General features: G+C 49.5%; 1 protein-coding gene across 1 annotated transcript; it reads left to right on the plus strand.

Moving 5' to 3' along the window:
* The first annotated feature begins 34 nt into the window (after positions 1 to 34).
* On the plus strand, positions 35 to 14,554 carry Nob1 (NIN1 (RPN12) binding protein 1 homolog). Its single transcript, XM_048355209.1, has 10 exons — positions 35 to 192; positions 5,982 to 6,113; positions 6,211 to 6,343; positions 8,537 to 8,667; positions 10,467 to 10,538; positions 10,876 to 11,004; positions 11,097 to 11,285; positions 11,836 to 11,933; positions 12,894 to 13,038; positions 13,967 to 14,554. Exons 2-10 carry the CDS (start codon positions 6,051 to 6,053, stop codon positions 14,234 to 14,236), a joined length of 1,230 nt encoding a protein of 409 aa, XP_048211166.1. The 5' UTR covers positions 35 to 192; positions 5,982 to 6,050; the 3' UTR covers positions 14,237 to 14,554.
* The last annotated feature ends 7,149 nt before the right edge of the window (positions 14,555 to 21,703 follow it).

Genomic DNA, 21,703 nt, shown 5'->3' on the forward strand with positions numbered 1-21,703 from the left:
GGTGCGGCCGACCTGGGCCGGGGCCCCCGGGGCCTTTGGCTTGTGGTGCTGGTGGTGGTGAGGCGGCCGGCTGGTCCGCTCCCCCGTGGCCGGGGTCTCCGCCCTCCGTGTGGCCCCCACGCGGCCACAGAAACCCAGGGTTCACGGGGCGCCCGGGGGTTTTCCTTCTGCCCGCCAAGCCGAGGGACACAGGTAACAGCTCTGCGCCCCCAGTTCCTGGGGAAGAGAAGCCCTTCCCATCGCGTCAGACCAGTCAAGTACAGCACCCCCTGATTGTGAAAAACAGCAATTTAAGTGAAATACAATTGGCTTTAAAAAACATATACCGCACAGAGCCGGGCGCTGGTGGCTCACGCCTGTCATCCTAGCTGCTCGGGAGGCTGGGGATCGCGGTTCGAAGCCAGCAGGGAAAGAAAGGCGGCCAGACACTCATCGCCAGTAAACGCAGAAAAAAAAGCCGGAAGTGGCGCTGTGGCTCAAGTGGTAGAGCGCCAGCCCCGAGCCAAAGCAGCTCAGCGACAGCGCCCAGGCCCTGAGTTCAAGCCCCCGGACAGGCAAAAAAGAAAGAAAACACACACACGTTGGTTTAGGAGTGGGGATGTGCTCCAAGTGGTAACACAACATCCAGTAGTGACAAAAGAGCACTGACCTAAAATGTTTCTACCTGGAAGCTCTTGGCTGGTGTGGGCTACATAGGCAGACCATGTATTAACCTTCACTCTCCGAATATTTAATTCATAGTTATGTTTACTCCGTAAAGGGAATGGAGGTAGGTGTAGGGTGGCAGGGCATTGTGTGGAGAGCCAGGCGAGTTTTGGAAGCTCTTCCACTTTGGCTTTCTGTCCCAGGAACAGAGACTCTACAAAGGCCGGGCTGTGGTTAACTAGGTGTGATTCTCAGGTAATCCCTTGGACCTTTTGTTGTTGCTGTTGCCAGTACTGGGGCATGAACTCAAAACCTGGGCGCTGTCCCTGAGCTCTTCTGCTCAAGGCTAGCACTCTACCACGTTGAACGACAGCACTACTTCACATTTTCTGGTGGTTAATTGTAGGAGTCTTACGGACTTTCCTGCGTGGGCTGGCTTTGAACCACAATCCTCAGATCTCAGCCTCCTGAGTAGCTAGGATTGTAGGATGAGCCACCAGCTCATGTAAAAATGTTTAAGTGACCACGATTTTGGTAATTGTGAGTTTTTACTTTTGCCCACAAGTTTTTAAAAAATTGTTTCAAGTGGTAGAGGCTAGCTTTGAGCACAAAATCTCAGGGACAGTGCCCAGGCCCTAAGTTCAAGCCCCACCACTGACAAAATAAAATAAAATATCAAGGGAGCTGGCCATTGATGGCTCATGTCTGTCATCCTAGCTACTCAGGAGGCTGAGATCTGGGGATCCCAGTTCAAAGCCAGCCCAGGCAGGAATGTCCATGAGACCATGCTTTCCAATTAACCACCAGAACACTGGAAGTGGCACTGTGACCCTAGCGGTAGAATGCCAGCCTTGAGTGAGAAACCTAAGGGACTGTGCCCAAGCCCTGAGTTCAAGCCCCAGTACTGGCATAAGAAGGAAATGACTTAATAAATAAATAAATCTTTTTTTTAAATTGTTTCAAGGGGGACTGGGGATATGGCCTAGTGGCAAGAGTGCTTGCCTTGTATACATGAGGCCCTGGGTTCGATTCCCAGCACCACATATACAGAAAACAGCCAGAAGTGGTGCTGTGGCTCAAGTGGCAGAGTGCTAGCCTTGAGCAAAAAGAAGCCAGGGACAGTGCTCAGGCCCTGAGTTCAAGGCCCAGGACTGGCAAAAAAAAAAATGTTTCAGGGGCTCTCTTCATTTTTGAGATACCTTGTCCCCAGACACCCTGTGCTATCAAGTTCTATCCTCAATCCCCAAATACTCCTTGGGGTTTCACAGCTCACTGCCTTAGACTTGGTGATCCTTCAAGATCTAACTCCAAGCTAGGTGCTAGTGGCTCACTCCTGGACCAGCAAATAATAAAATAAAATACAACTCCAAATTCATGAACTGTAAAGCTTCCCCTGAATAGTACACAAAAAGTTACTTTGTTTACAGCTACTATGTCAGTCAACCCACAGGTGTTATCACATCATATATGCTTGCTGAATAAATAAGAGCCTTCTAAGGCTGGAGGATGGCAGGTCATGGAGACTTAACAGAAAAATACAACAAACAAATACAAATCTACATAGTATCAAGAAAACTATTATATAAGCAATCATGTTTAGTGTTTATTGGAAAATAGCTCAAGGTCTAATCTGTCTTTTCCAGGCTATTCCCTTAAATCTGTGATTTTCATTGTAGTAGCCAAATCAGCAGCATTGTCATCTGGAACTGGGCTGGGAATATGGCCTAGTGGTAGAGTGCTTGTCTGGTCATCTGGAACTCCACAGAAATGCAAATTCCCAGGTCCTGCCCAGACCTACTAAATCCAAAACTAAGGGTAAGGGTCATAATCTGTTTTCACAAGTTCTCTCTGGGTGATCCCACTGCATGGTTAAGTTTCAGAACCACTGGCCTAGATCAGTCTTTATTTCTAGGGCTTATGGTGATAACTACCAACTACAGTAAGTCTTTATTATTAGAGAGTCCAATTCTCAAGTCCCTCCCTTTTTAGGTCATTATGAAAAATCTACTAGAGGTGGAAAAATCAGAACCAGGTAGTGTTGAAGGTATTCTCTTTTCTTTGAAAATTAAAACACACACACACACATACATTATAATCATGGAGATGGATGTGGAAGAGAAGCAGACACTAACATTTCATAATGGCATTAGCATTGTCCTGAGAGGATAGAGTGATAATGAGGGGAGAAATAAGAATGACCCTCTGATTTCTACCTTGAAAGCTTTTGTTGGTAATGTTCTTAATAAAAATAGGAGCTCCAACCAATGAAAAGTTTGAAGGGAGCAGACATCTCAGTTTTAACCATTTTCCTAAATGAAGATGGCAATTTTCAAGGAGAAGGGTAAGAACTGGACATAAAGATTTGGGAAGAAAAATTCCCTCCTGTATAACTAGTTTGTTTTTTTTTTGGCCAGTCCTAGGGCTTGTACTCAGGGCCTGAACACTGTCCCTGGCTCTCTTTTGCTCAAGGCTAGCACTCTGCCACTTGAGCCACAGCGCCACTTCTGGCCATTTTCTATATATGTGGTGCTGGGGAATTGAACCCAGGGCCTCATGTATACGAGGCAAGCGCTCTTGCCACTAGGCCATATCCTCAGCCCCCCTCCTGTATAACTAGTGTAAACTAAAAACAAAAGCAAAGATTTTTGGAAGAGTTATCACGTGATCATTGAAGCTTTGAGGATATTGTGTTGCTGAAGGAGAGAACCTGGAGAAACAAAGGTGCCCGGACAGTCGTGTGAAGAGCAAGAAAAGAAGTCAATGAGGTCATCCAAGAAGCAGGAAGACCAGGATAATGAAAAGCCACCGAGATCAGGCAGGAACAATCTAGAAAAAGACAATCAGCAACATCAAATCATGCAGAAAAACTGAGAAAGGTGAGAGATAAACACCAAAACACTGATACGATACATGAGAAAATTGGAAATAGTCTTCTTCTATGCTGTTTCAGGGCAGACAGTACAAGTAGCCAAGGAGATTGAAGAGACAAGGGTAAGAAAGTTAGAGACACAATGTGTTTGGAGAAGAAAAAGAGATTTTTGGTAACTGCTGCTGGGTATCATCAGGGCACTGAAAGATTTTTGAAGTAGGACGGATAAGTCACAATTTTAAGGGAAAAGACTGAAAACCCGAGAAAGAGAGTGAAGATAAGAATGACTCAAGTCAACATTTAGCCAAAAATTGCCAGTATTGTAATAGGCTAGAACCTATGATGATGAAATCCCAGGTTTGATTTTTTTTTTTTTTTGCCAGTCCTGGGATTTGAACTCTGGGCCTGGGTGAGGTCCCTGAGCTCTTTTGCTCAAGGCTAGCGCTCTACCACTTTGAGTCATAGTGCCACTTCCAGCTTTTAAGTGGTTAGAAATAAAAGTTTCATCTACTGAAGGACAGAGTAGGAAAGACACTAGAACTTATAGGCACAGGAAGGAACTTCCTGAATAGAGTCCCAGGGGCACAACAAATAGGAGAAAGACTCGACAAATGGGACTACTACAAATTAAAAAGTTTCTTCACAGCTAAGGACATAGCCACCAAGATAGAAAGACAGCCAACGATATGGGAAAGGATATTTACCAGCACAGCAACAGACAAAGGCCTGATATCTGTCATCTACAGAGAACTCAAAAAACTAAGCCCCTCCAAGCCCAATAAACCTATTAGGAAATGGGCAAAAGAGCTAAAGAGAGACTTCACAAGAGAAGATATAAAAATGGCAAAGAAACATATGAGGAAATGCTCAACATCCCTGCTAGTAAAGGAAATGCAAATAAAAACAACCCTGAGATACCACCTCACCCCAGTTAGAATGGCCTATACTCTGAACTCAGGAAACAACAAATGCTGGAGGGGCTGTGGGGAAAGAGGAACCCTTCTCCATTGTTGGTGGGAGTGCAAATTAGTACAACCACTTTGGAGAACAGTATGGAGGTTTCTCAAAAAGCTCAATATAGACCTACCCTATGACCCAGCCATACCACTCCTAGGTATCTATCCTAAACAGCAAAATCCAAGATATCAAAAAGGCATTTGTACTTCCATGTTTATCGCGGCACAATTCACAATAGCTAAAATATGGAAACAACCCAGATGCCCCTCCACAGACGAATGGATCCAAAAAATATGGTACCTATACACAATGGAATACTACATAGCGATTAGGAATGATGAAATACTGTTATTCACAGGGAAATGGTCAGAACTCGAACAAATAATGTTGAGTGAGACAAGCCTAGAACACAGAAAACAAAGGGGCATGATCTCCCTGATATATGACTGTTAACAAAGGGAGATGGAGAGACAGTAGAGACCAAGTCTGTGAATACTGTATATGTTCTTGATACATTGTATATTGCATATATGTCAACCTGACCTAGACAAGGGATAGAAAAACAGGCCGTAAGATATCATAAGAAATGTACACACTGCCCTACTATGTAACTGCACCCTCTTTGCACAACACCTTGTAAAAAAATTTATGTCCAATTAATAAAATAAATAAATAAATAAATTTAAAAAAAAATAAAAGTTTCATGGAGACTTTCTGCACAGGCTGGCTTCGAACTGTAATCAGATCTCAGCCTCCTGAGTAACTAGGATTACAGGCATGAGCCACTGGCACACACACCCCCTAGGTGTTTTTTTGTTGTTGTTGTTGTTGTTGTTTTGGCCAGTCCTGGGGCTTGGACTCAGGGCCTGAGCACTGTCCCTGGCTTCTTTTTGCTCAAGGCTAGCACTCTGCCACTTGAGCCACAGCACCACTTCTAGCCATTTTCTGTATATGTGGTGCTGGGGAATCGAACCCAGGGCCTCATGTATATGAGGCAGGCACTCTTGCCACTAGGCCATATCCCCAGCCCTCCCCTAGGTGTTTTTACCCCCTTCCTTTTCAGGAAAAGAGCAGCCGGCCACTGATGGCTCATGTCTGTAATCCTAACTACTTGGGAGGCTGAGATCTGAGGATCAGAGTTCAAAGCCATCCACGGCAGGAAGGCCTGAGATTCTTATCTCCACTTAACCAACAGAAAAAGGCTGGAATGGAGCTGTGGGTCAAGCTAGCCTTGAGCAAAAGAACAAACCAACCACCTCTCAGTGACATCGCCCGGGCCTGCGTTCAAGCCCCGGGGCCAGCACAAAAGGGGAAGATAATTTTTTTTAATAAGTAAAGGAGCTAGCGATGCTAGAACAGATCTCCCATAACTCCTAGACGTTTGACCTGGTCCACACCGCTCGGAGCTGACGGCGTCGCTGCGCATGCGCACGGCAGCGCTGCGAGCCGTGGAGCGGCGGCCGCCAGGGGGCGACGCTAAATCGCTGCGGCTGTTCCTCCGGGTTCCCAGAGGCCTGGATTGGAACCTCGGGACGCGCCGCCTCTGCGCGCATGCGCTCTCCGCGCCGGTCCTGTCAACATGGCGCCGGTGGAGCACGTCGTGGCTGATGCCGGGGCTTTCTTGAAGGACGCACCTCTGCAGGTACGGGAGGTCGCGCCCGAAGAGCAAGGCCCGGGGTGGAGGCTCCTGAGGGTGCGGGGGGAGGGGGCGAGCGTGAGCCGGGCCCATCTCTCCGCAGGACTTCGGGAGACATATCTACACCATCCGGGAGGTGGTCAGCGAGATCCGGGACCGGGCCACGCGCCGGCGCCTCGCGGTCCTGCCGTACGAGCTGCGGTTCAAGGAGCCGCGCCCGGAGTGCGTGCGGCGGGGTGAGCGCCTCGGCCCGGGGACGGGGGCGGGGGGACCCGGCCTCGGCCGGGGAGCCGAGGAGCCCGGCCTGGGGGATGCTGGGGTGGGGTGGGCAAGCCTGGGAGGTGCTGGGCCCGGCCTGGGGGGGTGCTGAGGGCTAAGCCTGGATGTGCTGGGGACCTGGAGCCCCGGGCTTGCGGATCCTGCCTGCTCGGCTGCGAATCGGGGGGTCTGGTTGCTTCCCACTTGGTCAGATTTAGAGACAGCACGATCTGGAGCGTGGGGAGTGAGGGTCTTCCTGAGCCTGGAGTCGGCCAGACCCGCCCCCATCCCCACTCCACTCTCGGCCCCGGGCCCGCATCTGTAAAATGGAAAAGACAGGTACCCGCAAGGTTGCTGCGGGAATAAGTCACTCAGCCTAGCGTCCTGCGCGCTGTTAGCTCGAAATCTGGAGTCCGGATACAGCCGGGAGCTGTAACCCTAGCTGAGATCTGAGGATTGCCATTTGAAGCCAGCCAGGGCAGGAATGTCAGTGAGATTCATCTCGAATTAACCACCAAAACAACCGGAAGTGGAGCTGTGGCTCAGCGCGTGGAACCCTAGCTTTCAGCACCAAAGTTCATGGGTATCACAGGCCTGAGCTCTGGCTCCACAACTGCACACACAACAGAATCCAGGGGTAGAGGTGGGCCTGGCATTTAAGGACCTGGATTCTGATCCCCAGGGTCAAAAAACAGGAAGAAAAGCAAGTCAGATCACTTACCTTAAAGAAGAAAGCCAAATCTATCTTTTGCCTGGGAGTCAGTGTTGCTCTCTTGTTAGGAATGAAAGCAGTCATAGGGAAGAAAGGTTCTCAGCAGCTGAATTATTTTAGAAGTTTGAGGATGAGAGTGGAGACATTGTTTGTTACCCACTCTAAGAGTTTGTGGTTTCTGTGTGTTTCTCCACCAACTTACTAGCTGTGAGATCTTTGCCTGGTTGTTGAAACTTTGTGAGAAAGTACTTCACAGTATTTAAGGATGAAATAAATTGCCACGGAAGGCTTTTTTGCTGCACTTGGCACATAAGAGAATACACAGTTATAGCTCCTGTTAATCCATAAGGATATGGGCTGCACTTGAACAAGGTAGCCCTGAACCTAGAGATGGGGCATTTTTTTTAGGCAATGTGACCCATGCCTCCAACCTTTTTTGTGGGGGATAATTTTTGAGACTACAGCCTCACATTTATGCCAGAGTTGACCTAGACCCCCATCTTCCTACCTAGCTTTCTGCTTTAGCTGAGATTACAAGTGTCTGCCACCATACTCAGCTTTTTATTGGTCGATGTGGGTATGGGCAAAGTTTTTGCCTAGATTGGCCTCAAACTAGATTGCTTGCCTCCTGAGTAACTGGGTTATAAAGACATGAGCCACTGTGCCCAGCTTACTTTTTAAAATATTTTCAGATTGGAGGTGAGACACAGCAGCAGAGTACTGCCCAGCAGGCACGAAGCCTCAGGTTCAAATCCAAGTACTACCAAAAATAAACAGATCGAAAAAATCTCTCAAAAAATTTCTGCTGTCTTAAAGCAATTCAGTTTTTCATCATAGACTGCAGTTATACTCAAATTAACTTTCCATTCCATCTGGGAATCAAATCATCCATACTCTTCATCTAAATTGTTATAATTAAGAGTCAGAAGAATCTTAGAGCTGAGGGACAAGGGAGATTTCTGTTCTAACATGCTTTCCTGTGCAGATGTCATGCTAACTGCTGCGACTTTCAGCTGCCTTTATTCTTTTTCTTCATCTGCTCACATTAGGAGGATACATTAGGACCTCACGCTAGTTATAGAGTGAATCTTGGTGGTGGAGAATAGAGTTCTCAACAGAGGGTAGAATTGGATGAGTTGTATTGCAGTTTTTGTGGGTTATTGGCTTTTTCTTTTCTTTTTTTGGCCAGACCTGGGCCTTGGACTCAGGGCCTGAGCACTGTCCCTGGCTTCCTTTTTGCTCAAGGCTAGCACTCTGCCACTTGAGCCACAGCGCCACTTCTGGCCGTTTTCTGTATATGTGGTGCTGGGGAATTGAACCCAGGGCCTCATGTATACGAGGCAAGCTCTCTCGCAACTAGGCCATATCCCTAGCCCGGCTTTTTCTTTATGGTTATTCAAGGTCCTGTTGTTTGGGGGGTTTTGCCTCTTAATTGAAGTTGGGAATCTCTTGCCTACAGTGACTGAGTTTTCAAAGAAAACTGGAGACTATCCCAGCCTCTCAGCCACAGATATCCAGGTGCTGGCACTCACTTACCAGTTGGAAGCAGATTTTGTTGGGGTGTCTCACCTAAAACAAGAACCAGAAAAGGTAAGTCCGGAGAGTTGGGGTTTTGTTTTTTGATACACTTTATTGTGAAGTACAGGAAACAAAACATGGGCCAACTCTCCGCCTTCACCCACAGCCTGAGGGGTCATCTGAGATGGTTTCATTTCTACAGAGCCACAGGCCTGAGGATTTTGCATTTGGACAACATTTATTAATTCCATGATACATGTTTCTTGGTATGTCTTGAAAGAAATAACTTGAAGGCCATTACACCTACACAGAACTAATAGTTATCTGTAACATCACCAAGTAGCCCATCGATGGTTGCATTTCTCTTTTTTTTTTTTTTGGCCAGTCCTGGGGCTTGGACTCAGGGCCTGAGTCCCTGGCTTCTTTTTGCTCTTGAGCCACAGCGCCACTTCTGGCTTTTTTCTGTTTATGTGGTGCTGAGGAATCAAACCCAGGGCTTTGTGCATGCTAGACAAGCACTCTACTGCTTAGCCACATTCCCAGTCCTTCTCATTATTTTATACTTTTTTAAAATTATTTTTTAATGTGTTTTCTTTGGATAACATTTTTTTCTTTTTCTTTTTTTTCAAATTTTTATTATCAGACTGATGTACAGAGAGGTTACAGTTTCATACATTAGGCATTAGATACATTTCTTGTACTATTATTTATAATTTTTAAGTCAGTGTTCATCAGGATCCAAATAAAGTTCATTAATTGCAAATAAGCAAATATGTGTATTGATCTGTACATTCCAGGGAAGGATTGTTTAAAATTTGAAAATGCAAATAGAATGCTTTTTGAAATTGCAAAAGAAGGAACACTAGTGCTGGCTTTTTTCACAGTCCTTTCTGACATGAACCGTGGGATCCTGTTGCATTTGGGGGTCAGCTTGAAGACTGGGATGATGGATTATGACTCAGACTCATTGGCTGTGCTCAGGCCAGACGACTTAGGGAGCCCCAGGGAACCTTGATTTCTGATAGTGTTCACAAAAAACACAGCAGGGGCTGGGAATATGGGCTAGTGGCAAGAGTGCTTGACTCATATACATGAAGCCCTGGGTTCGATTCCCCAGCACCACATATATAGAAAACGGCCAGAAGTGGCACTGTGGCTCAAGTGGCAGAGTGCTAGCCTTAAACAAAGAGAAGCCAGGGACAGTGCTCAGGCCCTGAGTCCAAGGCCCAGGACTGGCAAAAACAAACAAAAAACACAGCAGTATTTTTTTAAATGAGACTGCTTTTGTTAATTATATCTACCCTCCCTGTCTATTTGCAGCCAGGTTTCCAATCCTCCAGTCTGAAAAAATGATAACTTAAAACACAAACTTGCATGTTACCAAAATGCTCTGGGACTGGCAAGAAGGGAGGATTACGTAAACACTAACTCCACTGTCAGAACAGGGGAGCCAGGTGGCTAGCTCTGCTCCTTTTCCATGAGACACCACGTTTGGTTTTCTGCAGTCTTTTTGGCACAATTGGGTATTTGTATGCAGTGCATCCTCTGATCAAGCAGCGCAGCTCTTGGACATTGTCCTACAGATAGGACCAGAGATTCTTGAGTGTGAGTGTGGTGGGCGGTGACAGTCACCCTAGCTTTATGTGACGTGGTGGGAAATTTATCCTGAAGTTTTTACTTAGTGGTGTTGGGATGAGAGAATACTGTCATTCTCTCTATGAATACATTCTTATATTTTTCAGGTTTTATTTCAGTAACCTGGGGAATTATTTTGCCTTCTTTTATTTTTTTAATGATCCTTCATGTAGTTTCAAACTAAATGTCCTTGCTCAAAGGACATTTTATTTACTATGTATTGCTATTTGTTTAAGGTTAGAGTGACCTCCTCCATTCAGCATCCAGAAACCCCTCTGCACATTTCTGGCTTCCATCTGCCCTCCAAGGTAATTCCATCTACAAGCCGTATTGCTTGAGGCAAGGTCTCCGGCATAGCCCGGGCTCAGCCCTCCTGCCGCAGGGGGCTTCCCACGTGCTGGGATTCCGGGCGCCCTCCCCAAGCCTGGCTCCGTAGGTTCTCCCTTACCCATGTTTCCATCCCTGTCCCAGCTGACTTGCATCATGGTGTTCACATTCAATATTCAGGTCGTAATTACTACTTGGGGGTTGGGAGGGGCACCCCGTGGTGAAAGGAGCATGCACCTGGTATGCACCGGGCTCTGGGTTCAGACCGTCCCCAGCATCACAGAAAAGATTGTTTTAAATGTCTGTTTTTCCTCTTAGCCTAAACCCCCTGCAGAACCGTCAGATCGTGGGCTGGCAGCCGATGGTGCTGAGAGCCTCGAGTTCAGTTCCTTTGTGTTCTGGAGGAGCCCCCTGCCTAACATCGACCAGGAGCTGCAGGAGCTGCTGGTGAGGCCTGGCTCTGATCTCCAGCCCACCCCGCACTGGCTTCTCCACGTCTCGGGTGGGCTGGAACTTGGTGAGTTTTCTTGCTATTACAGCTTGAAGGAGGGGAGGAGGAGGAGGAGGAGAAAGAAGATGGATTTGAAGATAGGAAAGAAGACAGCGACGACGATGGAGGTGGGTGGATAACGCCCAGCAACATCAAACAGATCCAGCAGGAGTTGGAGCAGTGTGACGAGCCCAAGGACGTGCGGGTCGGCTGTGTGACCACAGACTTCGCTATGCAGGTGAGGGAGGGCACAGGCCGGCCCGGCCCTCGGCGTGCCCTCGCTGACGTGGTCCTGTGGAGGTTTGGGGACTGCAGCTGCTAGTGTCTGCTGCTGCTTTTCCTGACTCCAGGAACCTGACCCATGTGACCTGGGCAGTATTTGCATTTAGTGTAAGAGTATCTGATGTTCCAATTGGACTTGATTGAGTTGAACTCAGGTACATAGAGAAAGCAGGAGAGTTTTCAAATGCAGAAATGGGAGTCTTTCCTCTGATAGAATGCCTGTGTTGACACAGATTGCCGACAGTGAGCACAGGAGGCCTGTGCATTCCTGCGTCCCTGTGACCTCGTGCTTGTCCTGAGAGGCACCGCCAGGTGGTAGAGTGCCAGCCATGACTGAGAAAGCTGAGCAGTGTGCAAGGCTCAGGGTGTCAAGTCCCAGTACTGACACACACAAAAATCAACAGAAGCCGTGAGGCAGACCAGGGCGGGCAGAGCGCCCTTCGCCCATCACAGAGCTCATGCTAAGATCTGACTCGCCTCCCGTTTCCTTCTCTGGCTGCTTGCAGAACGTTCTGCTGCAGATGGGGCTGCACGTGCTGGCGGTGAACGGCATGCTCATCCGAGAGGCCCGGAGCTACATCCTGCGCTGCCATGGCTGCTTCAAGTGCGTGGTGCTGCACAGAACCCGGGGACCCTCTGCTGGACTCTCCCTATCCCCGCTGAGAACTTCCAAGCTCGGTTTTTCCTCGCCTTCTTATTCTGGGGCAGCCTAGGTTCGGCTCCTACGGGGGCACAGGGGTTGCCGGCAGCTCCACACGTACAAACACATGCCCTCGGCGGCCTGGGGTCATTCTAGCGATACACACTGGACTATTTCTGGGTGGAATGGCAGATTTGCTTTGAAATAATGCACAGGGAGAATGAGAATTGTACGACAGATAAACAAGACTAGGCTGTATACTTTTGTGCCTGAAATTCCAGAGTAAGACCTGAAGTCTCAATCTTCCCATACATGAATTCCTGTCCAGATTCCCTCTTCCTGTGTGAATTTGTCAGCTACTGCCAGGCTTGGGGCTCAGTCCAGAGCCCCTGTGTGAGGGGACTTACAGGTGGGGTGGGGGGCGCTTCTCCTGACACAGGTCGCCATTGCTGCCTGGCCCCTGGCAGGGGCAGCTTCTGCCTGTCCACGGGCCTTCCTGGGCACTTGGATGGACAGATGGGTGCAAGGCCTTGGTGCCCGCTCTCCAGCCATGGTCACCTGCACCAGGTGTTTGCTGTGTGACTCATTGCCGCAGCTGTCCTCAGTTTTGTCCTCTCAAGGCTGATGTTTCCCACTTGAGCCACACCTCTACTTCTGGCTTTTTGTTGGTTGATAAGTTTCCCGACCAGGCTAGCTGTGAACCTCGATCCTCACATCTCAGCCTCCTGAGTTAGCTAGTATCCCAGGCGTGAGCCAGCAGCGCTCCCTGGCCTTTATCTCCATAAGAACCCGTGTGGTGCGTTGAACACACGCCACAGCCGGCACGCCCCTTGTCCTTTCCCCTCGCGCCCGGGCCCCCTGTACCTGGGGCTGGGTTCACCACCCGTAGTGCCAGCCCACAGCACCTCCTTTCGTGCCCTCCAGGACGACGTCAGACATGAGCCGCGTGTTCTGTGCACACTGTGGGAACAAGACCCTGAAGAAGGTGTCCGTGACCGTCAGCGACGATGGCACCCTGCACATGCACTTCTCCCACAACCCCAAGGTGCTGAACGCCCGAGGCCTCCGGGTGAGTGTCAGCGTCTCCCCACACTCAAAGCACAGGATTGAGAGCCCCGGCTCCCAGTACCAAGACAGGCGGGGAGGACAGGAGCAGGGCTGTCCATCTCACCTGCTGAGCGATACTCACCCCCCCCCTTAAGTCCCTTTGAGTTAGTGTCTTTCATGACCATGACACCCACCCCCAGCCAAACACTTCCAGTGGGTGGATGCCCCTGGCAGGGGTCGGGCTGGAAAATCCTCATGGAAAGATGAGGCTCTGTGGTTTCGCCAAGAGCACGTTGGAGGTAATTTTGGTGTAGCAGAGGGTGCGTGGTTCTGATTGCCTGGTTTCTGGTGGTGGCAATGTTGCTCAGTCGCATGGTTAAGGGGCTGATGGACTCGGCCACTGTGAAGTTGTGGTGAACTACTAAGTTATTTTTGGAAAGATGCTGCAGGGAAAGTTGCCAGATGGTGAGTTTCTAAGTCCACTGTGCCTCTGTGTGACTTGGCATTGGACCTGAAGAGAGGCTGTTCCCTCCATTGCCATTCACTGGCATTAGTGTGCATTTCCGCCTCCGGAGGTGACCCATTCTACTCTCATTGTGAGGCTTAAGTTGGCCCCTGCTTGGCTAGCAGGAGCTCTGGGAACCGCCCTGGGTGCTCTTGGTTGACAAGTCCCAGTCCCTTGGACCCAGCAGGCCCGGGGCTCTCCACCCGCCCGGGAGTCAACAGGGCCCTTGGGAGCCAGCGCATCCCTTCCCAGAGCCCCGGGCTCAGCGCCCATCCTGGGGAGGCCTCGGGGCTGCTCGGCCCCAGGGTGAGTGAGTTGCTCACCACGGTGACAGTGGCTCCGACTCTAGAACCCGTTCCCCCCTCCCCCCCGCGTGTCCTCTGGGTGGTGGTCAGCAGGCCCCGTGGTGCCCCGTTGTGACCTCCTTCCTGGGTCTCGTTCGCAGTACTCGCTGCCCACCCCCAAGGGGGGCAAGTACGCCGTGAGCCCCCACCTGACGGAGGACCAGCGCTTCCCCCAGCTCCGGCTTTCCCGCAAGGCCAAGCAGAAGACCGACGTGTTCGCCCCTGACTACATCGCCGGCCTGTCTCCCTTCGCCGAGAACGACATCACCAGCCGCTCGGCCATGCTGCAGGTCCGGGATGGCGCCCTGGGGGCCGGCCGGAGGCGGTTAAACCCCAACGCTTCCAGAAAGAAGTTCGTGAAGAAGAGGTGAAGCCCGAGGCCCTGCAAGTGAACTGCACCACGCCGCAGGCTCGGTGCCGGGCTCGGGGTGCCAGCGGCCCAGCCCCCAGCTGCACTGCCTGCCGGGGCATCTGCATCTGCGGGGAGCGGCCGGCCGCCAAGCCCAGCCGCCAAGCCAGGCTGCCCGTGATCCCCTAGGCTGGAGAGGGGGCGCCCGGCCGGACCCGCGCCACCCACACGAGCAGGAATTTCATGCACGCAGAGGACGCCGCCCTGGAGCAGATTCTACACCTTCAAAGGAGGGGGGCTCCACGTGGCGATATTTTTCTAATAAAGGTCGCCAGCTCGAGCACTTTGTTTCCATCGGAGGATGAGAGAGCTAGCACCTGCAAGCCTAGGGCCAGGAGGCCAGGTTCACCTTGCCAGGCCAGAATTTCAGTACTTAGAGATACGTTGATGGCAATGCTGGGATTTGAACTGGGGACCTTAGACTTGCCAGGTAGGTGCTCTACCTCTTCTGGGAGAAATTGAGTCACTCAGGAAAGTTGAGTAAAGTGAACTCAAATGGGTTGCTTGTTGCTCTCCATACATACACACACATACACTGTCTCCCAGGGTAAGGATGGTCCTAAGCACGGTACATTTATCTAATTCAGGAAATTGAACACCAGTAAATTTACTATGTGCTATGTACTTGGCACTGGAAACTACTTGGTGTCAGTCATAGAGACCAATCGCACTCCAGTGTGAAGACTGTCGGGTGGGCTGGGGATATGGCCTAGTGGCAAGAGTGCCTGCCTCATATACATGAGGCCCTGTGTTCGATTCCCCAGCACCACATATACAGAAAATGGCCAGAAGTGGCGCTGTGGCTCAAGTGGCAGAGTGCTAGCCTTGAGCAAAAGGAAGCCAGGGACAGTACTCAGGCCCTGAGTCCAAGGCCCAGGACTGGCAAAAAAAAGACTGTCGGGTCAGGCATTAACCATTAGCCTATATTACATACTCCACAGCTGCCCACTTAATAGCCCAGAGTGTAGTTTAAGGCATGGCTGCCCTTATCCCCAGCAGTCCTGGATCCTAGGAGATGTTAATGTACATTCTCCAAGTCACTGACTGTCAGTGGCCAGGCCAAGGTTTCAGCCTAGTCCATTGGCATTTACAAGCAAATGTCCCTGCTTGAAAAAGATTGCTGGACTCTGGGCTGTGTGATTCCTGGTACTGGGTTCCAGCTGCTGGGCTGAGGCCCACCTAAATTAAAAAAAAAACAAAAAACAAAAAAAAACCCAGCATGGGAACCAAGGGAGGGGCCCCACCTCATCAGCCTTCTCCATTTCTGCCCATACTCTAAAACAGGAAAGTAGGGCTATGTAACAAACACCACGTTTCATCATCTTTTCACTATGGGCTTAAAACGTTTCAGGCACCAGAAAAATGGGTCTATGGGGGGAAAAGGCAAAAAACTTGAAAGAGAATGCAGTTTTCAAGATTCTCAGGTGCCTGGAGGAAATGAGGAAAGGTGGCTGCTGCCCTCTACAGGTCACTCCTCAGATTGCAACCAAGTCCAACTATACCTGAATTCCTCCAAATCCATGAGCATAATGGAAGGAAGGGATGCAAGCCTTCCCTACTCCTGTGGGGATCTTTGAGTGCCCCCTTTCTCGCTGCTTCCCAGTCACCCACTTCTACTCCACTCACAAGAAACCAGGTTTACTGAGTCTGGTTAAGGATTTGCCAGTAAGCCACACGGGATTTTTGATAACAAGAAGTATGGTTTTAAAAAAAACAATCATCAGAACAAATTCAAGTCATGGTTCCAACAGAGCTTATGAGATTCTTACCACCAATTGAGCTCCCAAAAAGCCAGAAGTGGAGCTATGGTTCAAGTGTAGCCTTGAGCAGAACCCTCGGGGACAGCACCTAGAGTCTGAGTTCAAGCTCCAGGACCAGCACACATAAATAAATAGGTAACTGTAACCCCTCTGTACATCACCTTTATAATAATAGAAAAAAATTATTTAAGTAAAGGGAAGAAAATTTAACCTTGTAATCCTATCCTGCAACAAAAAAGTCATGGGGGGCGGGAGGGGCTTGAACTCGGGGCCTGGGCGCTGTCCCTGAGCCTCTTTGTGCTCAAGGCTAGCACTCTGCCACTTGACCCACAGTGCCACTTCTGTGTTTTGTTTTGTTTTTTATGGTTAATTGAAGATTAAAGAGTCTCACAAGGACTTCCCTGCCAGGACTGCCTTCAAACCAAGATCTTCAGGTCTCAGCCTCCTGAATAGCTAGGATTACAGGTGTGAGCCACCCACAGCTGGAAAAATAGTCATCATTTTTCTTCTGATCTTTGAGCCAGAATAGCAACAAAATGAATTTTTTTCTGGCTTTCTCCCACAGCTGGCACTCCAGCATGCCTGCAGTGCAGCATTTGCCATTAATTGGAGATGGGTTTCTTCCACTTTTCTGCCTAGGTTGGCCTTGAACTGTAAACATCCAGGTCTCAGGCTTTCTGACTAGCTAGAAGTACAGGCTTGAGTTTTTCTTTAATGTAGTATGTATAACTGCCTGCCACAACAGTGTTTTGACTAGTTGGCCACAAGGCGCAATTTTAACTTACTTTTATTGTCAAGGTGATGGACAGAGGGGTTACAGCTGACATACATAAGGTAGTAAGTACATTTCTTGTCAAACTTGTTACCTTCTTGTTTTTCTCCCACCTTCCCTCCCCCTCTCCATTTTTTTTTTTTTTTTTTTTTTTTGCCAGTCCTGGGGCTTGGACTCAGGGCCTGAGCACTGTCCCTGGCTTCTTTTTGCTCAAGGCTAGCACTCTGCCACTTGAGCCACAGTGCCACTTCTGGCTTTTTCGTTTATGTGGTGCTGAGGAATCGAACCCAGGGCTTCATGCATGCTGAGCAAGCACTCTACCACTAAGCCACGTTCCCAGCCCAAGGCACACATTTTTTTTTTTTTACCAACTAGTTTAAAGAACTCCAGCTTTAGTTATTAAAAATAATGCTAACTATGTTAGATTGGGAGGGAATTTTTAGAGTTGTCTTTAAATTTAGAAAAAAATTTCTAAATCATAGTTTTGCTACTGGTCAAGATGGAATAAAAGCCTTTACAGTAGTACTGGTAGATACCTCCCACCTGAAACCATGCCAGAGATGAACTTAGCCAGGTGCTGGTGGCTCACGCCTACCTACCCAGGAGGCTGACATCTGAGGATCACAGTTCAAAGCCAGCCAGGGCAGGAAAGTCTGTGAAGCTCTTATCTCCAATTAACCACTCAAAAAACCGGAAGTGCTGTGGCTCAAAGTGGTAGAGCACTAACCTTGAGCAAAAAGAGCTCAGAGACAGTGCCCAGGCCCTGAGTTCAAGCCCCACAACTGAGGAAGACAAAAAAAAAAAAAAAAGATGAACTATTATGGGTATCACAGGCATGGTGACACATGCCTTTAATCCCAGCCCTCAGAAGCAATCTGGCCTACATAGGCTATATAACAAGAAACGGTGAGGTGAGGCAGGAGGGGAGGACAGTGATCGGCGGCCATGAGACACGTGCACTAAAAGGCTGGCCACAGGATTGCAGAAGGAAGCGGGGAACGCAGACATCATGAATTAAAGCTGGGAGTCCAGACAGGCTAAGCTGGGCAGCTTGGCAGAGTGGAGCACTGGAGGGGAGAGCACTGCACAGGGAGGAATCCTCTTGAGTTTTCACTTGGGAACTAAGTAGTGATGGCACACACATTCAAGGGACTCCCAGAGGCTGGGGGAAAACAACCCAAAACAGCCCAGCAGATATCATCCGCGCTCACACGGGCCAGGAATCATTGAGCTCCCATTAGCCAGAGTGAAAGATGTCCTCACTCAAAGGCAGGGGGTTGAACACTCGGAGCGAAGTCTGCGCCAGTGCTGCCTAAGACAATGCACCTCAAAGCATCCTGCTCCCATTCAATGGCCAGAGCAATCCTGTAGCTGTGCCCAATGCCCAGAACCAGGTGCCAGGCGGGAAAACTCCCCTTACATGTAGAGGTGTGGCTCAAGAGGTAGAGGGCCAGCCTCTGAGCAAAAAAGTCCAAGTGAGGGCAGGTGCCAGTGAGTGGCTCACGCCTGTAATCCTAGCTACTCACAAGGCTGAGACCTGAGGCTCACGGGTCAAAGCCAGCTGAGCAGGAATACTGGGAGACTCTTATCTAAATAAGCACCAAAAAGTTGGACATGGAACTGTGGATCAAGTGGCAGAGTAGTAGCCTTGAGCAAAAAAGCATAGGGACAATGCCCAGGCCCTGAGTTCAAGTCCCAGGACTAGCACACATACAGGTGAAAACACGCGCGCATGCACAAGCCAAGTAAGAGCAGGAGGCTCTGAGTTCAAGTCCCAGTACCAACACAAAAAGAAGAGAAAAATAACAAGTGGATTCCACCCGTCATGATGGGGTTCATATGAAAGATGAGGAGCCACTTGCAGGGTGCCAGGTCCAAGCGTGGAGAAGGGGGCCCTTCTCTACCTTGCCTTCTCTGGTCCAGCGACACAGAATTTAGCCCGGTAGCATGAAATCCCTTCACAGCAAGTGGATGTCATGTCAAAGGAAATTCGTTAATCAGAGGGTTCTAAGCCCAGGGGAGAACGTCCTCATTCAGACACATAACACGCCAAAATTCCAACAAGACCTACCCAAACACAAGTCCTGCAATGCCACGTGTTCTGGGCAGTCGCAATGATGGTGGAAGACAGGAGGGCAGAGGACAGAAAGTTTTGTCCCCTAATACCGAGGGCCCTATTTCCTCCAGGAATACTTGGCTGGTATCCACAGAAACCACGAAGGACAACAGAAACCCAGGTCCCCAGACGGGCCCCAAAATGGCTCTGAGCTAATGTACAAAAAGTCCATCATGCCCAGCTCAGAGAAAAAGCAAGGGGCTTTGGGGATTCTCCTTGTGCAAAGCAGCAGCTGCACACGTGGCCGCCGCATGCTAGCAGGGGACTAATGAGCATGTTTGCATTCTCATCAGAAAGACAGGGGACTCCAGAGGATTCTCCTGTTCCAGCTCTTTTTTATTTCTAGATAATGAAGACAATCAACAGAACTTCCCTGCTCTGCTCTCCTGGCCTGTGGGGCCAGTGGGTTGGGAGAGGAAGAGTGAGAACACACAATGAATGCTGAGAGCGCAGGACCACAGTTCAAAGCCTGCCCAGATAGAAAAGTCCTCAAGACTCTGATCTCCAGTTAGCCAGCAAAAACAAAAAGCCAGGGCTGGGGATATGGCCTAGTGGCAAGAGTGCCTGCCTCATATACATGAGGCCCTGGGTTCGATTCCCCAGCACCACATATACAGAAAATGGCCAGAAGTGGTGCTGTGGCTCAAGTGGCAGAGTGCTAGCCTTGAGCAAAAAGAAGCCAGGGACAGTGCTCAGGCCCTGAGTCCAAGCCCAGGACTGGCCAAAAAAAGCCAGAAGTGGAGGCAGGACTCAAGTGGTAGAGCGTTAGCCTCGAGTGGAAAAAGCCAAGCAAGCGTACAAGCCCCTGCTTTCCAGCCCCAGAACTGGCACCAAAACTAAGGAAGACCTCATTGATTTGGCTAAGGGATTGTTGGCTTACCATCAAGCCTGCCTGCTTAATATGCAGCTGGGGTGCAGAGGGCAACACATTTGCCTTATATTTTGAAGCCCTGGGTTTGATCCCTAGCACCAAGAACAAGAAAACCATGGCTTAGAGACCTCCCATCTTGTGGCTGGTGTCTGAACTGAGTGAAATTTTGTGTAACTTGTGTGGTTTGCAAAACTTACTGCTGCCCTCTAAACCATTCAAGCTCAGCCCGAATTCAACTTGACCTTCAATGTCACTGGGCAGACTCCTTCCGGCCCCTCCCAGCAGGGCAAGCCTTCCTCTCCTAGGAGAGAAAGAGGTTCTTCTACAGTCCAGACTTCAGCTCAGTAGGTCTCACCCTGCCCCAGGTCCTCAATGAATCCCCTCTTTCTCCAGCTGACACTGTCTTGGCAGACACTCTTAAGTGGGTCTCTGTCCCCCTCCTGTCACCCAAGGCCAGGCCCACCCTCTCCTTCTAGCACTGGAGCTGCTCAACTTTGATTGACAGCTACGCCCCGGAAGAGCTGAGTACCTTCCCTCCACACCTGCTCACTCTCTGCCAGCCTCCACCACACACAGTTGCCACCCTGGCTCACCTCTTTGCATCTCGTGTGCCTTTCCTGAGACCGTAGCTTCGTCCCTGGCTTTCTAGAAGTCAAGATCCTGCTAAGCAAAGCCAGAGCTTATAATGGGATAGACTTCCCGCGAAGTCTTCATGTACAAAGGTGTGGGCAGAGGGATGGAACCATTTCAGAAAGGCCAGGCTCCCCGGGGGACGAGCAGCCATGGAAAGCCAGGAGCAGCCATGGATGGGACAAAGGGAGGGGCCACACTCAAGAGCCCAGGAATGCAGGAGCCCCTGGAGAGGGGCACCCCCAAGAGCTGCTCTGGGGATGATGATGGGGAGTGGGTGACAGGACCCTCTCCTTCCCTTTTCCCTCTGGTCTCCTGCAGATGTGAGCCATGGGCTCCACATCTGGAAGGCAGAGGGCCAGGGAGCTGGAGGATCCCCACGTGCAGAGTTAACTTTCTGGACTCTCAGAAGGCAGGGGGGGGGGGTGCATAGGAGAAGCAGGGGATGGAGTAGCCAGCACTTTGGCTCACTATCCTTCCTATGAGCCCCAGCTCAAGGCTTTTTCCTGTATTCTAGAACGTCTGTCCTCTCAGAACCACTTGCCATCTATGGATATTTACGTTTAAATAAAAATTTAATTTTAATCATTGAAACCATATTTTGTCATTAATTAAAAGTAAAATCTAATAGTTCACACCTGTACTCCTAGCCACTCAGGAGGCTGAGATCTGAGGAACACAGTTCAAAGCCAGCCCAGGTAGGAAAGTCTGTGAGACCCTTATCTGCAGTGAACCACCAGAAATTGGAGGTGGTGGTGTGGCTCAAAGTGGTAGAGCACTAGTCTTGAGCATAAAGAGGCTCAGGAACAGCACCCAGGCCTTGAGTTCAAGCCCCACGACTGACCAAAAGAAAACCTAAAGCAAACAATGGCTGGAGTTGTGGCTCAAGTGATAAAAGTGCATGACTAGCAAGGGTGAGATTCTAACTTCAATCCTCAATCACACCAAAAGCAGTATACAAAACTTGAAATGTTCCTTGATTATGCCGAATATGACACTTTCATTGAGAATTTCCATGCTAGTCCTGGATTTTCCAACCTTTTTTTTAATTTTTTTTTTTTTGAGCTTGAACTCAGGGCCTGGGCACTGTCCCTGAGTTCTTTTGCTCAAGGCTAGCACTCTACCACATAGAGCCACAGCTTCACTTCCAGTTTTTGAGAGGTTAATTGGAGATAAGAGTTATATGGGGAACTTTCCTGCCCTGTTGGATTTGAACTATGGTCCTCATTTCTCAGCCTCCTGAGTAGCTACGATTACAGGCATGAGCCACTGGTGCCTGG

Source organism: Perognathus longimembris, chromosome 10, assembly GCF_023159225.1.
Source record: "Perognathus longimembris pacificus isolate PPM17 chromosome 10, ASM2315922v1, whole genome shotgun sequence".
In the NCBI taxonomy this organism is placed as follows: domain Eukaryota; kingdom Metazoa; phylum Chordata; class Mammalia; order Rodentia; family Heteromyidae; genus Perognathus; species Perognathus longimembris.